General features: G+C 43.4%; 1 protein-coding gene across 2 annotated transcripts; it reads left to right on the plus strand.

Moving 5' to 3' along the window:
• The first annotated feature begins 271 nt into the window (after positions 1 to 271).
• INTS11 (integrator complex subunit 11) lies at positions 272 to 18529 on the plus strand. Of its 2 annotated transcripts, none has more exons than XM_050931471.1 (18): positions 272 to 338; positions 1725 to 1917; positions 2986 to 3083; positions 4348 to 4421; positions 4701 to 4929; positions 5827 to 5925; positions 6028 to 6062; positions 7446 to 7584; positions 9453 to 9517; positions 10254 to 10443; positions 11390 to 11473; positions 12832 to 12921; positions 13619 to 13781; positions 14836 to 14943; positions 15642 to 15703; positions 16541 to 16683; positions 17159 to 17288; positions 18345 to 18529. In XM_050931471.1, the coding sequence occupies exons 2-18, from the start codon at positions 1890 to 1892 to the stop codon at positions 18408 to 18410; spliced, it is 1803 nt and encodes a 600-aa protein (XP_050787428.1). In that variant the 5' UTR covers positions 272 to 338; positions 1725 to 1889; the 3' UTR covers positions 18411 to 18529. The 2 variants fall into 2 exon arrangements, with proteins under 2 accessions (XP_050787428.1, XP_050787429.1); XM_050931472.1 differs by lacking the exon at positions 272 to 338 and adding an exon at positions 347 to 404.
• Positions 18530 to 19216: the final 687 nt, after the last annotated feature.

Below are 19216 nucleotides of genomic sequence, written 5' to 3' on the forward strand. Positions count from 1 at the left end.
CCCCTCAGCCAGTTACTTCCGCTTTCCTGACTGCTGCCCCGGTTTCTCCGTCCTTAGCCAATCGGCGCCCGAGGCTCCTGCTCCAGCCACTCATCGTCTTTCTCTGCGGGTACCACGTTTTCCCTGGCCAATCGCAAGGAGCGATATGGGTGGTGGGTGGGGAGGGTGATAGCCGCTGCCCATTGGCTGGCGCTCGCTGGGGACGTGGTGAGAGGCTATGCCCGGGTCATGTGATAGAGGAGTGACCGCCCCCCCAAACCAGCGGACGGGGCTTAGTTATTGCTGCCGCGCATGCGCAGATGCCCCTGGGGAGCGGGCTTGCCAGAAGCGGTAGCAACGTGAGTCTGTTTGGGAGCCGCGGGCGGGGAGTGAGCGGGCCCCGTGCTGGGCGGGGCCGTTCCAGTGTTGAGTAGGGGGCGCCGGGGGGGGGGGGTGGAAGAGAGTTGTGGGGGCCGGAGGCGCCGTGCGGGGGGGGGAAGAGAGCTGGGGAGGGGCCGGGGGCGCCGTGCGGGGGGGGGGGAAGAGAGTTGGGGGGGGCCGGAGGCGCCGTGCGGGGGGGCGGGGAGAGTTGGGGAGGGGCCGGAGGCGCCGTGCGGGGAGGGGGGGAAGAGAGTTGGGGAGGGGCCGGAGGCGCCGTGCGGGGGGGGGGGGGGGAAGAGAGTTGGGGAGGGCCGGGGGCGTCGTGCTGCGGGTTAACTGGGACATTTTGTTTTGATCCCTTTTTCAGATCCCAGCCTTTTGAAACTTAAAATGGTTTTTATATAAATAAAATTTTGTTCCTAAAAGTTCTTTTGAAACAAAAACAATCAAAACTTTATATTCTGGAGAAAAAGGGATGTTTTTATGTTGTTTCTGGATATTTTGACTTTATTAAAACACTTTGTTTTTTTAAAATGTCAAAAATGACAACTTTTTGTAAATATTTTGATTTTGACTTAAATAACACTTTTTTGTTTTGATGAAAATTTTCCCATCGGCGGGGTGATAATGCAACCTTACAACTTCCCGTAATGATTTATAAAATATGGACTGCTCTGGAATCTGAGAAGCAGAGCTAAAGAATGTGCTAATTGCATTCAGATAATTTAAGGTGTTTTGTTATTTCCAAGCTTAGAAGTTAATTGAACTAAATTCATTCTCATCTTTGATCTAATAGCAATTTGCATTGGGAAAGGGATGCAGAGGATGACAGTCCTAATTTTTTAAAACCAACTCTCACTGCAAAATCAAGGCTGTAATAGGGAGTTTGTCTGGGTACGTCTACACTACCTGTCAGATCGGCGGGTAGCGATCGATCTATCAGGGATCAAGTTATCGCATGTAGTGTAGATGCGATAAATCGATCCCCGATTGCTCTCCCCTCGACTGCTGAACTCCAGCTCGGTGAGAGGCGGAAGCAATGTCGACGGTGGAGTGGCGGCCGTTGATCCTGCGCTGCGAGGACGCCTCTGTACGGCAGGATCAGCAGCAGTAAGGCTTCCCACATACAGCCATGCCAATGTGCATCCCCTCTCACCTGGGTAGAATCCCGAGTCCATGGCCCAGTCAGGCCTGGACTGAGTGACTATAAAGTACTATAATAATGTTAGGGTCAAGGAAGCCAGTTTGTTTTTGCAGAACCTAAGCTGTGACAATATTGAGAACAGGCATGCATTTTTAGATGACACTAATAATGTGCTGAGTTATCTGACCTTTTCCTTGTCTGTATTCTTGTCTCCCTCTAGGAAGCCATGGGGCCCCAGCTGAACTCTTCTCTGTGATATTAGTAAATAAACAGATCAGTGGTTTGAAGAAAGGCTGGATCTTCTCTTGTTTTCAGTACCCAGTTATGGTATCTCTGAAATAGCCTGCTATACGGCTAAGGTTCAGAAAGTTCTTCTCGGCTTAAAATGCCTGAAATAAAAGTCACTCCTTTGGGTAAGTTCAAACCACAAGATGGAACTGAAATAGGTAGAAAAGGTTTGGATGCTGTGACATAGCCCTGAAAGAACTAAAATTAGTTAGAAATAACTACAATACACATAGCAAAAGGTTCATGCCTCTTTCCATGTTTTAGCATAGAATAGCTTGTTATGGTCTTGCACTTACACGTTATTATATTACATTTATGTAACTAGCATGCAGCATTCAGATTTGACTCCTCTCTATACGTGATCTTATTCTTGCTTTGCAAACGTGAAGACGGAAAGAGATGTTGCTAACCTTGCTTTCGGATGTTGAAAGGATTAATTAATTAATTAATATTTATAAGCTGCCACATAGATAAGTGCATAATATTATTATTTCCTCTTGTCCTTTTGAATTCGGCAAATGCTGCTTTCTGCCCACCCCAAAAATGTTTTTACTGAAGCTGGATTATGCTGTGAGCCTCTTGTTTCTTGCGTGTTTTTGTTTCAGTGTATGTATTAGCACAACGTGTGCAGAATGTTAGCTTATTTAACACTGCTATAGGACTAGTGGGGGACATTGTTCTGTGGAGTACACAAATTCAAAAATAGCTGCTGTTACTTTGTATAGCTATGTTTCTGTGTGTAGTCTGCATACAGAGGATGTTCCTGAAAGATGATAGCAGTTTTAGTGAAAAACTGTTTGATGGTATCTCCTTAAATATATCAGCAGAAATGCTTTTTGCTAAGGTATGTCTTTTGGTCTGAAACTGACAAGCCAGGTGCTAAATGGAGAGCTGCATTTTTACCAAAAGATGAGACACTGTGACATAGAGGAGTGACTATAGGAGAGGGTTTAGATTTCTAATCCAGCGCTGCCAATGATTTCCTGTGTGCCATTGGGCAAGTCATTTCCCTTGTCTGAGCCCGAGTTTCTTCCTTTCTAAAATGAGGATGATACTTGCCTACTTAATAGGGGTATTGAAGTTTATCTAGCCAGTTTTTTCCCAGAGCTTCAAATGTTTATATCCTTATAAAGTTTTAAGAGGTTATTATATAGATGTGTGATGCAGCTACCTTTGTTTCTCTCTTGCTCCAGGGGCTGGCCAGGATGTGGGCCGGAGCTGCATCCTTGTGTCTATTGCAGGGAAAAATGTCATGCTAGACTGTGGGATGCACATGGGCTATAACGATGATGTAAGTATGGCAGAAAGACCGAATGCTGTGTGCAGATTCTTTAAGATTTATCTGCCCGGCCTTTTCCAGTATTGCTTCTGGTTCTATGGGTGCCTTAGCTACATAAGCTACTTGGCCAGCTGTACCAAGCTTCATTTAGAAATTGTTTGAAGAATCCAGAACGATGTTTTGGTGCACTCTTAGGTGAGGGCTCACTTTCCTCTCAAACCTTAGGTATTAACCGCTGCTGGAGTTATAGTACCACGTTTGATGGACCAATATCCCCTCTAGCAAATTCTGAGTTCCTGTGTAGGGACTCCCCTCTTCCCCATATATGTGTGCGTTCTGTAGTTCCACCTACCAGCCCCAAGGTGTTATGTGGGCTGCACTCAGCAGGGCAATGAATGCTGCATTTCAGCGTCATTGCACTTTATCAGGGGTTCTCAAACTTTTGTGCTGGTGACTTCTTTTACATACCAAGCCTCTGAGTGCAACTCCCCCCACATTAAAAACACTTCTTGATATATTTAACACCATTATAAATGCTGGAGGCAAAGCGGGGTTTGCGGTGGAGGCTGACAACTTGCGACTCCCCCGTGTAATAACCTCGCAGCCCCCTGAGGGATCCCGACCCTCCATTTGAGAACCCCTGCTTTATGTGGCAGGAGGCTTCCTGTGTGCTTAAAATGTAAAACCCATCATTAGTTTGGTACTGAGATGAGCTTTGTTACCAGCCAGTTGATCGATGATGGGACCCAAACCAACACCTGCAGCATGTACGCTTTGCTGGATAGAGTGTGATGCAATGTGGTGGATTTCCCCCTGACTCTGTTGTTTTGGCTCACAATACCTGAACGTTGATGGCTTCTAATAGAGAGAGGAGTAAGCTTAATTCTTGTGTGCAGATAACAAAACTCATAAAACACAGTACAGAGCAAACTACCAGCTTTAGCAGAACTCTGTGAAGAGTTAAAATGGATCTTTCTTCTTTGACGATAACTTAATTACTTATTTGCAATGTCAAAATAAACTCTCCCATTGGCAGTTTTCTGCTCCTTCTTCTTGGCACTCTCTGCATTCATCTCTTTTATGGGGTTTAGCCTGTAGCGATCCACCTTATTAGTGACACCAGCATTCCCTGTTGTCCTGCTGGAGTTCTGCCCTGTAATAAGATCACAGTGCATTCCTAATGCTACATGGGCGGCTGACATTTGTTTAATGTAATGTTTTGAATTCAGTAACGAGCTTTGTTTAATATTTGATAACCTGATTTTGTGTCTTTTAGAGACGCTTTCCTGATTTTTCATACATTACCCAGAATGGAAGATTGACTGACTTTCTAGACTGTGTAATTATCAGGTAAGAAAACTTCCTGCTGTCTTACAATTCAGATACAGAAGAGGAAAGCACTGGAAAATAATTCTTCCACTTTCCCCTCCTACATTAATAAACTAGTCACCCTTAATGGCTTGCAGTTCTTTACTGCAAAGATTAGATTGCACTTCTGCTTCATGCAAGGATCTCTGTGTTTTACATGAACTAATATGCATTCACAAGATCTGTGTGTTAGGTGACAGCTATAAACATCTAGCTAAGTGCCTGTGGGTCGTATCTTTCATTCTGGATGTTCCTTCACAGCCACTTTCATTTGGACCACTGTGGAGCTTTACCATATTTCAGCGAAATGGTTGGCTATGATGGACCCATATACATGACGCACCCCACCAAGGCCATCTGCCCCATCCTGCTGGAGGATTACAGGAAAATTACTGTGGATAAGAAAGGGGAGACCAACTTCTTCACTTCCCAAATGATTAAAGATTGTATGAAAAAAGTGGTAGCTGTCCACCTTCACCAGACAGTTCAGGTAAAATGACTCGCCCCAGGGCAGGGAACTCAGAATAAATCAGTCAGACTGTTGAAGAGGAGGGAACAGGGTCCATTGCTGCACTTCTGTCGTGCCTGAGCTACAAAAAAGGTTAAGTGGTGTGCCCAAAATTAGACTGTGAGTCAGTGGCAGAACAGGGAAAGGAGCCCAGGAATCTTAATCCCTCTCCTCCTACTCCTGCCCCAGCTAAGAAGCACTTTCACTTTAAACTTGTAAGAAAATATTGTGCTTCTTGTCAGTTTCCCTTTGCAGCCAGCTATGTGCTCTAAGGAGCTTGATACAGAAGGAAAAGGACTAATCCTAGTCAATTTCCTCTGCAGCCCTTCCATGTATAAAGGAGGTAGAGGGTTCTTGTTCGTCACCTAGCAAAGACCAAAAATAGGTGGGGGAATAAACAAAGTGCATATAAAAAGAAAAACAAGCAAGAGACCAGGGTGGAGGGGCAGAAATGAGAACGCAGGGAGGTAGAGACACAATACAAAATAGGAAGAAGGTGAGACAGAGATTACCCAGAGTCCTTTTAGCCGCTGCTATGGAAGCATCTCAGGAGCTAGTGCATTTGTCTTGCAGTCTGTTTTCTGAGGCACTTTGGGGGTAATCAAATCCCTTCTTTGTTCAGGGTAGTACTGCACTGGAAGTTGGTTCTGCCTTGTGGTTTCCTCTAGCGGGAGTGTGACTTTTGGTATAGAGGATGCTGCCTCTCAAACACATGAGGTGGGAAGAGGACAATTGTATTTGGGAAGGGATCAGAAAATTAGCAGTGAAGAAACAGTAATAAAATCAGCTGCCAGCAGTGCTCATAATTCCCAATTCATGAATTCTCTTTAACCACTGAGAGCGATGTCTAAAATTGGCTATCTGGTTTTGTCTATGTAGGTAGATGATGAGCTGGAAATCAAGGCATACTATGCCGGCCATGTGCTGGGAGCAGCCATGTTCCAGATTAAAGTTGGTTCTGAGTCTGTGGTATATACTGTAAGTATACAGATAAATATTTATAGACCTATACATCTCCTTTGTATGGTATGTGTCCAGTTATCTTTCAGGTAGTAAATGGGTTTTCTTTTCTTCCATTAGGGTGATTATAACATGACACCAGACAGACACTTAGGGTAAGTAGGAAGCAGAGAGACTGTGAATTTTAATGTGTGCGATCCATACATGGGAGATCTTAACCTGCAACTCCTGTTAATGTACAGGAGTTTATTAGTGTTGATTCTTTGTTCTTGGATAAGAGACTCAGTCACTTAGTGCCTTCTCTGTTGGGAAAAGCTATACATTTGCAGTGAGGTATGTTGTGTTTTATTACCTGAAATAATAAATGTTGTATCGGTGCTAAAGGAGAAGGATTTTAATGTGTATGAAAGATTTTAAATTTTTGTGACCTTTATTAAAATATAGCCTCTTAAATTAGTCTTCAGCAAGTAAATGACAACTTGTGTCTCAAAAATCTGTAGTGTTAGTCTCCATATTGTGGACTGGATTCATTTAGCAAGAGACAGTTACAGTATGGTCCAATGAAGTTTGGATTCTTGGCTCTGCTACTGACTTCCTTTGTGACCTTGAACAAGTCACTGCACAGTGATCTGGAGAAATGGTCTGAAGTAAACAGGATGAAATTGAATAAGGACAAATGCGAAGTGCTCCATTTAGGAAGGAACCATCAGTTACACACATACAAAATGGGAAATGACTGGCTAGGAAGGAGTTCTGCAAAAAGGGATTTGGGGGTCATAGTGGACCACAAGCCAAATGAGTCAACAATGTAACACTGCTGCAAAAAAGGCAAACATCATTCTGGGATGTATTAGCAGGAGTGTTGTAAGCAAGACACGAGAAGTAATTCTTCCGCTCTACTCCACGCTGAGTAGGCCTCAACTGGAGTATTGTGTCCAGTTCTGGGTGCCACCTTTCAGGAAACGTGGACAAATTGGAGAGAGTCCAGAGAAGGGCAACAAAAATGTTTAAAGGTCTAGAAAGCATGACCTATGAGGGAAGATTGAGAAAATTGGGTTTGTTTAGTCTGGAAAGGAGAAAACTGAGAGGGCGCATAACAGTTTTCAAGTATGTAAAAGGTTGTTACAAGGAGGAGGAAGAAAAATGTTTTTTCTTAACCTCAGAGGATAGGACAAGAAGCAATGGATTTAAATTGCAGCAAGGGAGGTTTAGATTGAACATTAGGAAAAACTTCCTAACTGTCAGGGTAGTTAAGCACTGGAATAAATTGCTTAGTGAAGTTGTGGAATCTCCATCGTTGGAGATTTTTAAGAGCAGGTTAGACAAATACCTGTCAGGGATGGTCTAGATAATACTTAGTCCTGCCATGAGTGCAGGACTGAACTAGATGACCCCTCAAGGTCCCTTCCAGTCCTATGATTCTGTGATTTCTAGGCCTCAGTTTCCCCATCTATAAAAGATGAATAAGGAACCTCATTATCCCTATATAAAAATGCTATATATTATCTATTAGATGGTCTCTCTCTGTTTTGTTTTAGAGCTGCCTGGATTGATAAGTGTCGTCCGGATTTATTAATCAGCGAATCCACCTATGCCACAACTATCAGAGACTCCAAACGCTGCAGAGAGAGGGACTTCCTGAAGAAGGTCCATGAAAGTGTAGAGAGAGGAGGGAAGGTATGATATGGGGCATTTTCCAGTCTGTAGAAAGCAGGGGCATCTGGTGGGTCAGTAGGGCTGTATTATTGCTAATATTTGAGCTGACATCTTACACAGCCTGATGACCGCTCGGTTGCTCCACCAAGCAAAGTTGGTGGTTGGTTTTATTGCTAAACTGTGCTAGAAGGGGCATGGTATTAAGTGTGTGCTTCTGTTTTTCTGGTGGAAAGGAAATGCCAGGGTTACAATCTTAACTCTCTGCACTTCATAGTTACAGAAAAAGTAGTGCCTGAGACACAGGCATATGCATTTTGTGCTCTAAACTAGTCTTAGTCTCAGTTTCTAAATTTAGGTGACTTATCTGTCAAATCTTTACTCTTAACCATTAAGAAGAAATAATTTCTAGTGCTCTCATCTCAGTATTCCGTGCCCCACAATTAGACCCTTAGCAGATTTTTGCTGTAAAACCCCAAATATATGGAAAGTATTAACGTACAAAGAGGTACCTACATCCCCTTCTGAAACATTTTAAAAATGCTTGAATGTACTGCATGTAGCTTCCCCCTTTTATTTGTTCAGCTTTTTCTGATAGTTCAATTTGAAATAAACAATTGGTCTTATCTACATGACCACCAAAGCACGTGGCACATAGCGGGTGCTTATAATGTCAAGAACATCTTAATGGAACTTTTAACTGTCGCTGGCTTTCGTGATTTTATGGGTCTTCCTTAGGCACTTGTTTGTTTTTGCTCATTCAGAATTTTGGCCATTGCCTCGCTCTGTTAATAAGACAACTTTCTGTAGCCAGTGAGACAATTTTCCCAGTAAAACGTGCCTTAAAGCAGTCCTACTTAAAGGTGGATGTGAGAGCTGTATTAAAACAAATAATTTAGAGCCAGATCCCCACGGTTAAGTCACAGGATTCTCAAATAATGGAACTATGCTGATGTGCATGAGGATGTGGCCCTTAGTGCCTGAGGTTTGGATTAAATTAATTACTGATAACATGAGAGGTGCAGTCTGTGTGGCAATCGCATGTTTACAGTTTTAATGGTGTTGTCTTGGTTAAAAGGTACATTAGTTCATCCCTAGTGACTTTGGTCAGATACTTCATTGATTGTTCTGTTCCCAGTGAGGGAGAAATCTGGAACTGCTTATGGAAGGGAAGAGTGAGTCCTCTGAGAACAGAGGTGACATACAGATGGATCTCCCACCTAGACTCTCCTCTTAGAACTAGCTGATGATTTCTATGAAGATGTCACTGAATCTGGAAAACCGATCAGTGTAATGTACAGTCCTGCCAGTTGGCAGCAAGTGTCAGTGAACAGTTTGACAGAAGAAAATATTAGAGACGTGAAACGATGTGTGTGAAAACTCTCCAAGGGGGCAGCTATGTGTACGTTCTGTGTTTGACTCTCATGCTGCTTCTCCCCTGGAGGGCTAAAAAAGTAACTGGTAGGACATAACTGCTCCAGTGCGGCCTAGGCAGTCGAGATGAAAAGTGCTTGGCACAATATAATTTTCCATAGACAATGCCAGAAATTTGGCTTTGTTTTTATTTACAGTATTTTATTGGAAACTTCCTTGCAGTGCTAAACAGAATAATGTGATTCCCAAAGTCTCCATAAAGCATGTTCCCTGATATATAGCAAGAATCCAGGGAGCCTAGGCTGTTGTTTCAGTAAATGTGCAATGTCTCCTCTCCTTAAGAATAAATGATGAATAGGGAAATATCGGCCCTCCGTGCAGAGAGTTGGAAAGGAGGACACATGGAGTTCATCTGCAAAATGGCGCATCCATTGTGAGCACATGTGCATCCATTGGGGCACGTAGTCTTTGCATGGTGGTTGGCAGTAGTACAGTCTAACTCTGCATATTAATTGCAGGTTCTTATCCCGGTTTTTGCTCTGGGACGTGCCCAGGAACTCTGCATCTTACTGGAAACTTTCTGGTAAGAACAGCCTCAGTTTTTCCATTTAAAACACGTATTTAGTCCCCTCCCCCCTGCCCTTAGTGCTAATTTTTTCCAGGATTCTGTGCTGTCTGTTTGTCATGGACAGTCTTATATTCATCTCTCTGTCTCTAGCCTGTATCTGCCCATGCTGGCTAGTGTAGGATTGCTCCCTGTAGTATATTTTCTAGTGCTTTTGTTCCTCCACGACTTGGACAGTACTCTAAAATATCTTGCTCTTTTGAGTCATGCCTCACCCTGCCTCCAGACACTCAATCTAAATGTTCCATTTATTTCATACCATCCCTCTGGGCTTGCAAAACTCTCCATGCTCAGGATAAGTCACTTCTTTTGGATGGCTGAATAAAATATTGAGTCTTTTTCATGAACATTGTCGTGGTAAGGATCAGAAAGGAGAGGCTGTGTCTGGGTTGGAACATGTACATGATCATCTAAAGCTGCCTTACTCTTAATTCTACCCTGGAGCATCATGTTTAACATTCATAATTGATTAGATAAGTCTGGACCAGCTGACAATGAGAACTGGATTATCTAACCATTAATGGGACATAGCAGTGATATTGACTTCTTATTTCCCCAGGTGGGTGTAGGCATAGAAAGCTTAAGTCCCTAGGCTGATTCTGGAGCACACAAAGGGGAGCGCCTGAGAGGGTTTTTGCCAGGATCCCACTTAAGCAACCACAACTGGCTGACTGACTCTTCTCTCTCCCCAAAGGGAAAGAATGAACTTGAAGGCCCCAATTTATTTCTCCATGGGACTGACTGAGAAGGCCAATCACTACTACAAGCTCTTCATCACATGGACTAATCAGAAGATCCGGAAAACTTTTGTCCAGAGAAACATGTTCGAATTCAAACACATCAAGGCGTTTGACAGGGCCTTTGCCGATAACCCTGGGCCAATGGTAGGTGGAGGTTAAGAATGTGATAGGATTGATGAGCATGGATAGGAGCTGTTTTAGTGCTGTGTTTTGCCTGGGTTAAGGACAATTATTTTGCACAATTTACATAATATCTGAGCTCCTTGCAATTGTCCATGTACTTTTCACAACACCTCTCTGAGATAATGAATTACTGTTATCCTCATTTTACAGATGGGAAACTGAGGCCCAAAGAGATTTAAGTAATTTGCCTAACGTCACATAGGAAGCCTGTGGCAGACCTGGGACTCTAAGCCCAAATCCCTGTTGAATATACATTTTTGCACTAATAAATCCAATCATATGCAGCAATAATGAAGCTTTTGTCTTACACATAATAAAGGAATAAACATATTACAAGAACTACCTTCCAGTGCATTAAATTTAAAAGTATTAGAAAATTAATCTAAAAATGGCGAATGTTAAATGCATTCCTCTGCATTGATCCAATCTATAGTTCTTAGAACCAATTCCTTTAAATTAAACTCATGAAAATGACCCTTTTTAAAAAATAAAAATAATTTTTTTTTCTATTGATTTCAACAGATAAATATTATAGATACCTCCCAGTAGATCACTCAGAAACCATCATGGTACTGCAGGCTAATAAAAACTCTTGAAGGGTTTATAAAGAAATGTGAATTTTGAAGTATTCTGTTTTATGGAAAATTATGGAGATCTTATATGAAAATAAGGCACAGGTTGAAAAAATTACTTCTGCCTCCCCTTTCTTCCCCTGTCCCCCAACCCCACAGCTGTAAGGAGTGTAAACTGTATTGTATATTAATTGGTACTATATAGATTCATGGATGGAACTTTCCTGGTTCTGTTCTTATGTGCTCTCTCCATAATCTGGGATACCTGTTTTCTGATTATCAGGGAAAATGAATCTCTGTGCATCAGCTCCTAACACTCTTCTTTTGAAACCTAGGTTGTATTTGCAACCCCAGGTATGCTTCATGCTGGACAGTCCCTCCAGATCTTCAGGAAATGGGCAGGGAATGAAAAGAACATGGTAAGAAATTCTGTGAGCTTGAATGATGCCTCATATTAATGTGTGGGGCTGCAGTCCAGTCATTTTAGACATAAACTCTGCCTATATTGGCAGGAGAGTCTTTGGCATGTCTCTTTCCTTTATCAGCTGTAATGTAAATGAGTCATTAGTTAGCAAAAACCGCTGACTGACTGACTTTAATTTAAAGCATGATTAAAAAATGCTTTTTATGACTGGCACATTGCATTTGGTCCAATGCTGGGCTCTGAGATTAGTGGAAGTTTAGCCATTGGCTTCAGTGGGGCCAGGATTTCTCTCTGTTGGACAAGGATTCACCCTTTGTGTCTTTGGGGGACAGATGCAGCTTGATGACAAAATCAAGGTTTAATTATTGTGGATGAACATGACGCATTCAGTTCTGATGGCAGGTCTACATTCCAGACTTCAGTTGACCTGTGTTAGATACCACATTGTGCTTCAATTAGGGGGAAAAAGTTGAGTATTAACGCCTTACGTGCTGCCTGTGATCCATGAGTGGGGATGCACTGGTCCATTTATTTCAGTGGGGCCACTTTACCAAGTATCCATGCGGGTCAACTTTTACGAAGGGAACGCTGGGCTATGAAAATCGTTGCTGGTAAATAGCTGTGGGACTCTGAGCGTTTCTCACTGAGTCACGCTCTGAAAGCCCAGCCCACTCTGGTGGCCTTGACATCAATATCCCATTGAGAGATTTTGTGCACAAAGGCTGGCCATGACCTTTGAAACCCATACAGTGACATTCCTCAGGTTTGAGACTGTGGAACCATTTTTAAATGTTTTTTTACTGAATATTTTGAAGGTCTTTTTAAAGAAGCCTTAATTCTGAAGGAATCCCATGAAACTGAATGATAGCCAGGCCTTTGGAGTCAGGGGGTGAGGGATTCCCTGAGGAATTGACACAGGTACAGTTCTTCTAGCTCGAGTGTTTGTGACTATTAAAATGTTACATTGTAGGCAGTAGACTCAAAGGAAACATGGTGCAACATTTTATGTTATGGAAATGTACTTTCAGCTGTGCTTATCTGTCTGTTTACCCATGACTAGCAATAACCATTATTTAGTAGCATGTGGATTTTAACAGAAGCCGCCCTTTTAATTTAATCTTAATGCTTGTGCCAGACTCAGGTCTTTATCATGCAAGATGCTGAGGGGCACAATTGAACAGAATAGATTCAGTAGCTTCTAAACAAAGAGCTGTGGTATACATGTTGGGAACCGTGGAAACTTGCCATCAGGATTATATACGTGGATGTGCAGCTAGTTCTGTCCCAAGAGAACAATTTACTCTAGTTCCGTTCAGTGTGCAAATGCTACGTATTTGTCTGGATTCCTTCCAGGTCATTATGCCAGGTTACTGTGTGCAAGGAACTGTGGGCCATAAGATCCTGAGTGGGCAGCGGAAGCTAGAAATGGAAGGAAGACAAATAGTAAGTTAATTTTGAAAGGCACTGATGGCTTTCAGGGGGACTTGCACATTGCTCCGCCCTTTGTCGGTGAAAATCTCTCCCTGTGTTGATGTACCATTTTAGCCAAAGTGACTGAATTAGTTCCTTTGGTTGTGCTGACAGCGATTGCATTTTACTGCCATCCTTCCATGTGTGGTCCCACAACTACAGTTAGTGGGAGTTTGACTACATGGGCTGTGGCTGAACAATTGCCCCATAGGTCTCTTACCTCGCTGAAATCATTGTAGATGGGCCCAGAGACTTTAATGAGTGTTTACTTCTATATGGAAAAGTACATAAATTACCTGTACCCAGTGAGGTAACTGTCACATAGATTCCTGCTGAAAGGGACATTGCAGCTGGTAATTAAAATCCTTACAAGGTGATTTTCCTGGGGCAAAGCTGAGACAGGTAGTGTATCCAGAATTACAAAGTCTGATCCTGCAAGGTAATAACTGCTTTCCTTGTACGATGCTGACTTCTGTCAACTGCCCCTGAAGTTAAGGATCTGGTTGTCTCAATTGTCCCACTTTCTGATGTAGGTATCTTGCTCACTCTCTAGTTGGGCGTGGATGCTTAAACTCTGGTTTAGTTACTGTGTGGCTTGTAAGTTGTGAACAAGCAGAGCAAGTAGTGGTGGGGGATGATCTGTGTTTGCTTTTCCCCTTGCTCCCTGCAGCTGGAGGTGAAGATGCAGGTAGAATACATGTCCTTTAGTGCCCATGCTGATGCCAAGGGAATAATGCAGCTGATTCGCCAGGCTGAGCCACGCAATGTTCTTCTGGTTCACGGGGAAGCAAAGAAGATGGAGTTCCTGAAGCAGAAAATTGAACAGGAATTTTGTATGTAAGGTGTTGGGGTCTGGAGGGTGGTGGGGAGGATTAGTAGTGGAAGGGGGAAAGATTAATTATTTTTATAGTTCATGTACTTTGGCCAGGACATGAAATCTAGTTAAACAACGTGTTTTGATTGGCTCAAGTACTGAAAATCCCTGTGCTGGAAGGAAATGGGTAGGATGACTCTCCAGATGGCATGGTTTGCAGTGAGCGCCTGCTGCAGGTTTAATGATCTTTGGAGACCAATCAGATGCAGTGCAGTCGAAGAAATGGAGAGTTATTGCATGTGTGCATGTATAACAGGGATTTATTTCTGTAAGCTGTGCCTCTTGGGCTCCTAAAATCAGCAGAGACTGGTGGGGAAAAGTTCTTTCATGTTTATAATTCTATGCTACAGACTTAAGTTACAGTGAACAAGAGTAGAGGAAAATTAAAACCCTTTTTTGAAAGCAGCTGACTTTAAGGCTAGGTGGAGAATGATCAGCAAAGAGACCATTGTGTATCATGCTCTAGATGCTTATTCATTGGGTGCATTTTCCCAGTAGTTTCAGGTGACTTTTGCATTAACGTGTTCTTACCATGGATGTAAGTTCTGCCGCAGCCTGTGATCCTTTCAGCTATCATATTCTCCCAGCCTCAGGTTGGGTGGGAGTTCTCCAAAGGAAGAGACACATGCAGCTGCAGGAAGTGTTGCTGGTGATTCAATAAGTAGTGATGTTCTCTTTGTGGGAATCTGCGCTGTCTTCCGTGGCTGGGGGGAAGCTGTGGCTCCTTGTGACTAACAGTCCCATGGAATTTACCACGATTAGGGGTGTTAACTCTGGTCTCCTGGCAAGATTCCCTTTAGAACAACTATACTGGCTGTTTGAATTACCCCTTCAAGTTTCAATTGACTATAATGTTCTTAGTTCCTGTCCCAAATTGTTGTAAAGAGTTGCTGTTAAACACCTGCCATGTTCCACTCTAGCCATGAGTGCAATGATAGTTCCTGTATAAAAAGTCCTTTGGGACTAGAAGCTCTATATGGATGTTTCTCCAGTATTGTTTGCTTTTAATACAGATGTGAACTGTTACATGCCGGCAAATGGAGAAACCACTACATTGTTCACCAGCCCCAATATACCAGTGGACATTTCCCTTGGATTGTTGAAGAGAGAGAGTGCCATAGGTAATATAACCAGTTAACAATGACTCTCCCCTTTCAGACGCTGCAATTCTAGTACATCTTCTGTTTTTACTGCTGCATGTAAGATTGTGCATGGATGTGTGAGACGGGGAGGTTGTGGGCACATTTGTGATCTCCCATATAATGACTTGGATTTCACCTGCCAGTTTATCCCCATTCAGAGTGTATTCACTGTTTTTTAAAAGCCCCATGCAGGAAAGTCCAAGAGATACAGAATGGGGCTGCTGTGCTGTTCATCACTAATGCACCCTGCAGAGAATTAATGGATAAAAATGCATACTTCAGTGGGCCAGTTCTGCCCCCATTGGAATTACAAGATAACCTGATTTTAACACCCCCTCCCAAAAACAAAGCAAAACAACCTTCTGTCTAAAGCAAGGAAGTGACATGTGCTGCAAGATCGAGAAGAGAATGTCAGTGTTGCTGAGTGTGATTTGCCCCATCCCTGTGGCGTTGCTAACGGGTTTAAGTACACTGTTTGTAAAGGGTCTCTGCCCAGGTTATAACACCATAGACTAGACCTACTGCATTTCAGTTGAGGGGCTAGCAGTTCAGACCCTCTTCTCACCATAGCCGTGCAGTCTGTTAGATCCCAAAGTGTGTGACTCTGTTGGTATGAAAGGTGTTAGATAAGCACCATTAATGACTTTGCCCTTCTCTTCTGTTTGGTCCCACTCTAGGGCTTGTACCAGATTCCAAGAAGCCGAAGCTTATGCATGGCACATTAATCATGAAGGATAACGTAAGTGAAAAGATGACTCTCTAGTACAGGAATTCTCAAATGGGGTTGGGACCCTTCATGGGGTCACGAGGTAATTACATGGGGGGGGGGGAGGATCTGTGAGCTGCCAGCCTCCACCCCAAACTCTGCTTCATCTCCAGCATTTATATTGGTGTTAAAAACACTTTTTTGTAAATTTAATTTATAAGGGGGGTTACACTCAGAGACTTGCACGTCACCAGTACAAGTCTTGTGCCCTCTGTGTTAGTGTCAGCTAACAGTAAAGGTGTTGTGCACAGTCCTAGCTTCTTGGAAGCAGTGACCACTCTAACGTGTTGTGGGGCTGTGAGGGAAATCTAGGTGTATGAGAATTCCCAGCCTCTAAGGTGCGAACGTTGGTAGAGATCAGACCAACCCAGAGGCGTGGTACTGGAACAGGACACTGGAGACATAGTTAACCGAGCCACTGCTTTTTGTCATGCCCTTGACTCCTGCTGCCGCACTGGATGTGTTTACCTTCTGGGCCAGGTCAAGAGATCTTATGCATAGCCTTGTGGTTATAGTTTAACTCACTCTTGTCATACAGGTGGGTAGTGCCAACTTTTATCCATAGAGCAGCTGTGCTTGAAGGCAGGTTTGGGGACTGTATAACAGATTGTTTATATAAATAAATCTGTGTACACATACATCTAACACCTAACTAATTGCTAGGCCATTTAAAAAGGCAGGATCCATGCCCCAAGGAAATCTATGTGTTTGTCCTTTAGCTCTGTCGAGAGCTACCAATAATGAAAAAAGGACTCTGGAGCAGTGTGAACAGCAGCCTGCGATTAATGGATTTCTCCCTTCCCTTGGCAGAGCTTCCGCTTGGTCTCTCCGGAGCAGGCACTGAAGGAACTGGGTCTTGGGGAGCATCAGCTGCGTTTTACGTGCCGTGTCCACATTCAGGATCCTCGCAAGGAGCACGAGATGGTGCTTCGAGTCTATAATCACCTTAAGGGGTAAGCGTGCCACAGGCTGTTTACACAGCTGGGCCACCCTGAGAGCAGCTGTTAATGTTAATAGGTGACAAGGAAACTATTTGTAGCAATTCTAGTGACTAAAATGGGGTAGATAATTCCACTTGCCCAGCCTCTGAGGATTGGTTTACACAGACAAATAGGAACCAGAATTTTACTTCAGGATCTGGCCTGTCCTTTTCAGACAGGCCAGAAATCAAGCCCTGTGGGACTGTGACTTTCCAATGATTAATGTGAAAAGACATAAGCAGACTTTGAATAAGTCCTGTTCTGCCCTCCTTGGCTGGTGGGTATTGGCTTACACTCTGGCCTAGGAGTAGTAATATCATTTTTGAGGAGTCCGTGAGGTGCAGGCATACTCTGTACTGATGCACTGTTTGTAGGAGCTAGGTCTGTGTAGTCAGACGCTCACTTCAGTACAGAGCAGGACTGCATAATGTACCTTCCATCTTCCTAGAGTCCTGAAAGATTATTCTGTTCAGCATCTACCTGATGGATCGATCATGGTGGAGTCCATTCTGATCCAAGCCACAGCACAGTCAGAGGACCAAGGAACCAAAGTTTTGCTAGTGTCCTGGACATACCAGGTAAGAATAAATGTCACCTTGAAGACACGCAAAGTGACTCTGGTTAGCTCTATTCTAATGTGGGTCTGTGGTGGGGGTTGCAGTTGTAAGAATCCGTTTCCAGAGGAAGTGGGTTATTGCAGTGAGGGTATGGAAAAGAGCTACTCCAGCTTTGAGTTTGTTTGAAGAGTCTGGTCTGAGCAGCACATGGGAGGTGTAACCATGCCCAAGCTGCCACCTATGCTGCAACAGCTATTTTTAGTGCACTAGCTCATGCTAGCTTAGCATGATCATCTGTCTGGGCTGGGACTCTCACCTCGCAGCTGCAGTGTAGATGCATCCTTAGAGCATGTGGAAACAATGTTTTAGTACAGGGCCCCTCTACAGTGCCTGTTAGCGCTATAGATTTACACCCCAGCTTGCCATGCACTAACTCTCTGGAGTCACCTCCTTAAGCTTTTCCCCCTAATAAAACTACCTTTCCAGTAGCACCAGGCTCCTGAGTCTGCTCCTGCTGTGGGCACTGGAGACAAAATCAACCACCCTAAAATCAATGGCCAGGATACTAGAAATAGCCAAAAATAAGGAAGGCCCTCAGCAAGATGATGCAATGGGTGGAGTACTGGTAGCAGAGGGGGGTTGAGCCTGTTTATATGTATGCTAGTCACAGCTCAACCTTGCTGACTAGCAAAAACCTCGCCCCAGTGGAGTCACTTGTGTTTAAAGCTCATGGATAGAGTTCTCTAGTGCCTAGATTTTGTAGGTTTCAAAAGGATTTTCTTTAGAAGGGAAACATTTTCCTGAGAGCAAAGCAAAAATCAATAGTCTGTTCTTTGCTCTTAAGAAAAGAGAGAGCTGTTGTCTGAGTTGCCTCTGCCCCCCTTTGTTTCTGACAAATGGGAGTTTATTCTTCCAAACTATCAGAAATGGGTTCAGGCCAAACAATTCTGAAACCGTACTAATTTTAGGGTTTTTTGGGTCTGGCTTATTTAGGGCAGCACATTAGAGGCTGCTCTTTTGATGAGAGAGTGGAGGGGGGCCTTGCCACCTTAACCTATTTCTGATGTCTCTGTATAGGATGAAGAACTGGGCAGCTATCTTACATCCCTGTTGAAAAAGGGACTGCCACAAACTACAGCTTGAGTGACGCAGCCATGGGGGCAAAGGAACTTCAGAAGCCTTCCACGTTTACCTGTTTTACATTGAGCCGGAGCATGTAAATACTTGTTTTTTTAAATAAAGAAAATGTCTATTGTAAAATATCCTGCAGTAGAGAGCATTCAACTAGTCAGACAAAATTTTGCTTTAGCAGCACTGCTAACCCCCACTGGCAAAGCCAGTCACAAATATCAATTACTGGGCAAGCTGTTTGCATCTAGTTACCTGGAGCAGCTTCAGCTGGTGTTCCTTGTAGAGCAAGGTAAGAGATTTTCAGTCTTTCCGTTCACATTTATTTTTGTAATATTACAAACATTCTGGTGCCAGCACTTTGCTTTCTCAACATACATACGAACAGCACACGAAGATACTCCTCTTAACAGCATTTTAATTCAGTCTGCTACCTTTGAAGCTTGTGAACAAAATGATTCAATTATCTTGTTACTTTTGCACTGAACATAGGCTCAGCTGGAATAGTACAGAACACGGACAAGGGGTTACAACTTGAAAGTAGCCCTGAGGGATTCAAACTAAGCATAATATTTATGCATATGCAGTAATGGATAAGTAACTACTTACATGGCTGTGAACACAAGCTGAGGTTCTGTACTCCACAAGGGACCCTCTTACCAAGAGGAAGAACATCCCTCTGATAGAAAGCAAAGCTAACTTTCGGTGTTCCGCTAATCCCATGGGCAGAGATTAGAACCTAGCCCTCTGAGTCCCAGTCCTTTGTGCTAGACACTTGACCAGTCTGTCTCAATAGCAGTCAAAGGATACAGATGATGCAA

Source organism: Gopherus flavomarginatus, chromosome 21 (assembly GCF_025201925.1).
Source record: "Gopherus flavomarginatus isolate rGopFla2 chromosome 21, rGopFla2.mat.asm, whole genome shotgun sequence".
NCBI lineage: Eukaryota > Metazoa > Chordata > Testudines > Testudinidae > Gopherus > Gopherus flavomarginatus.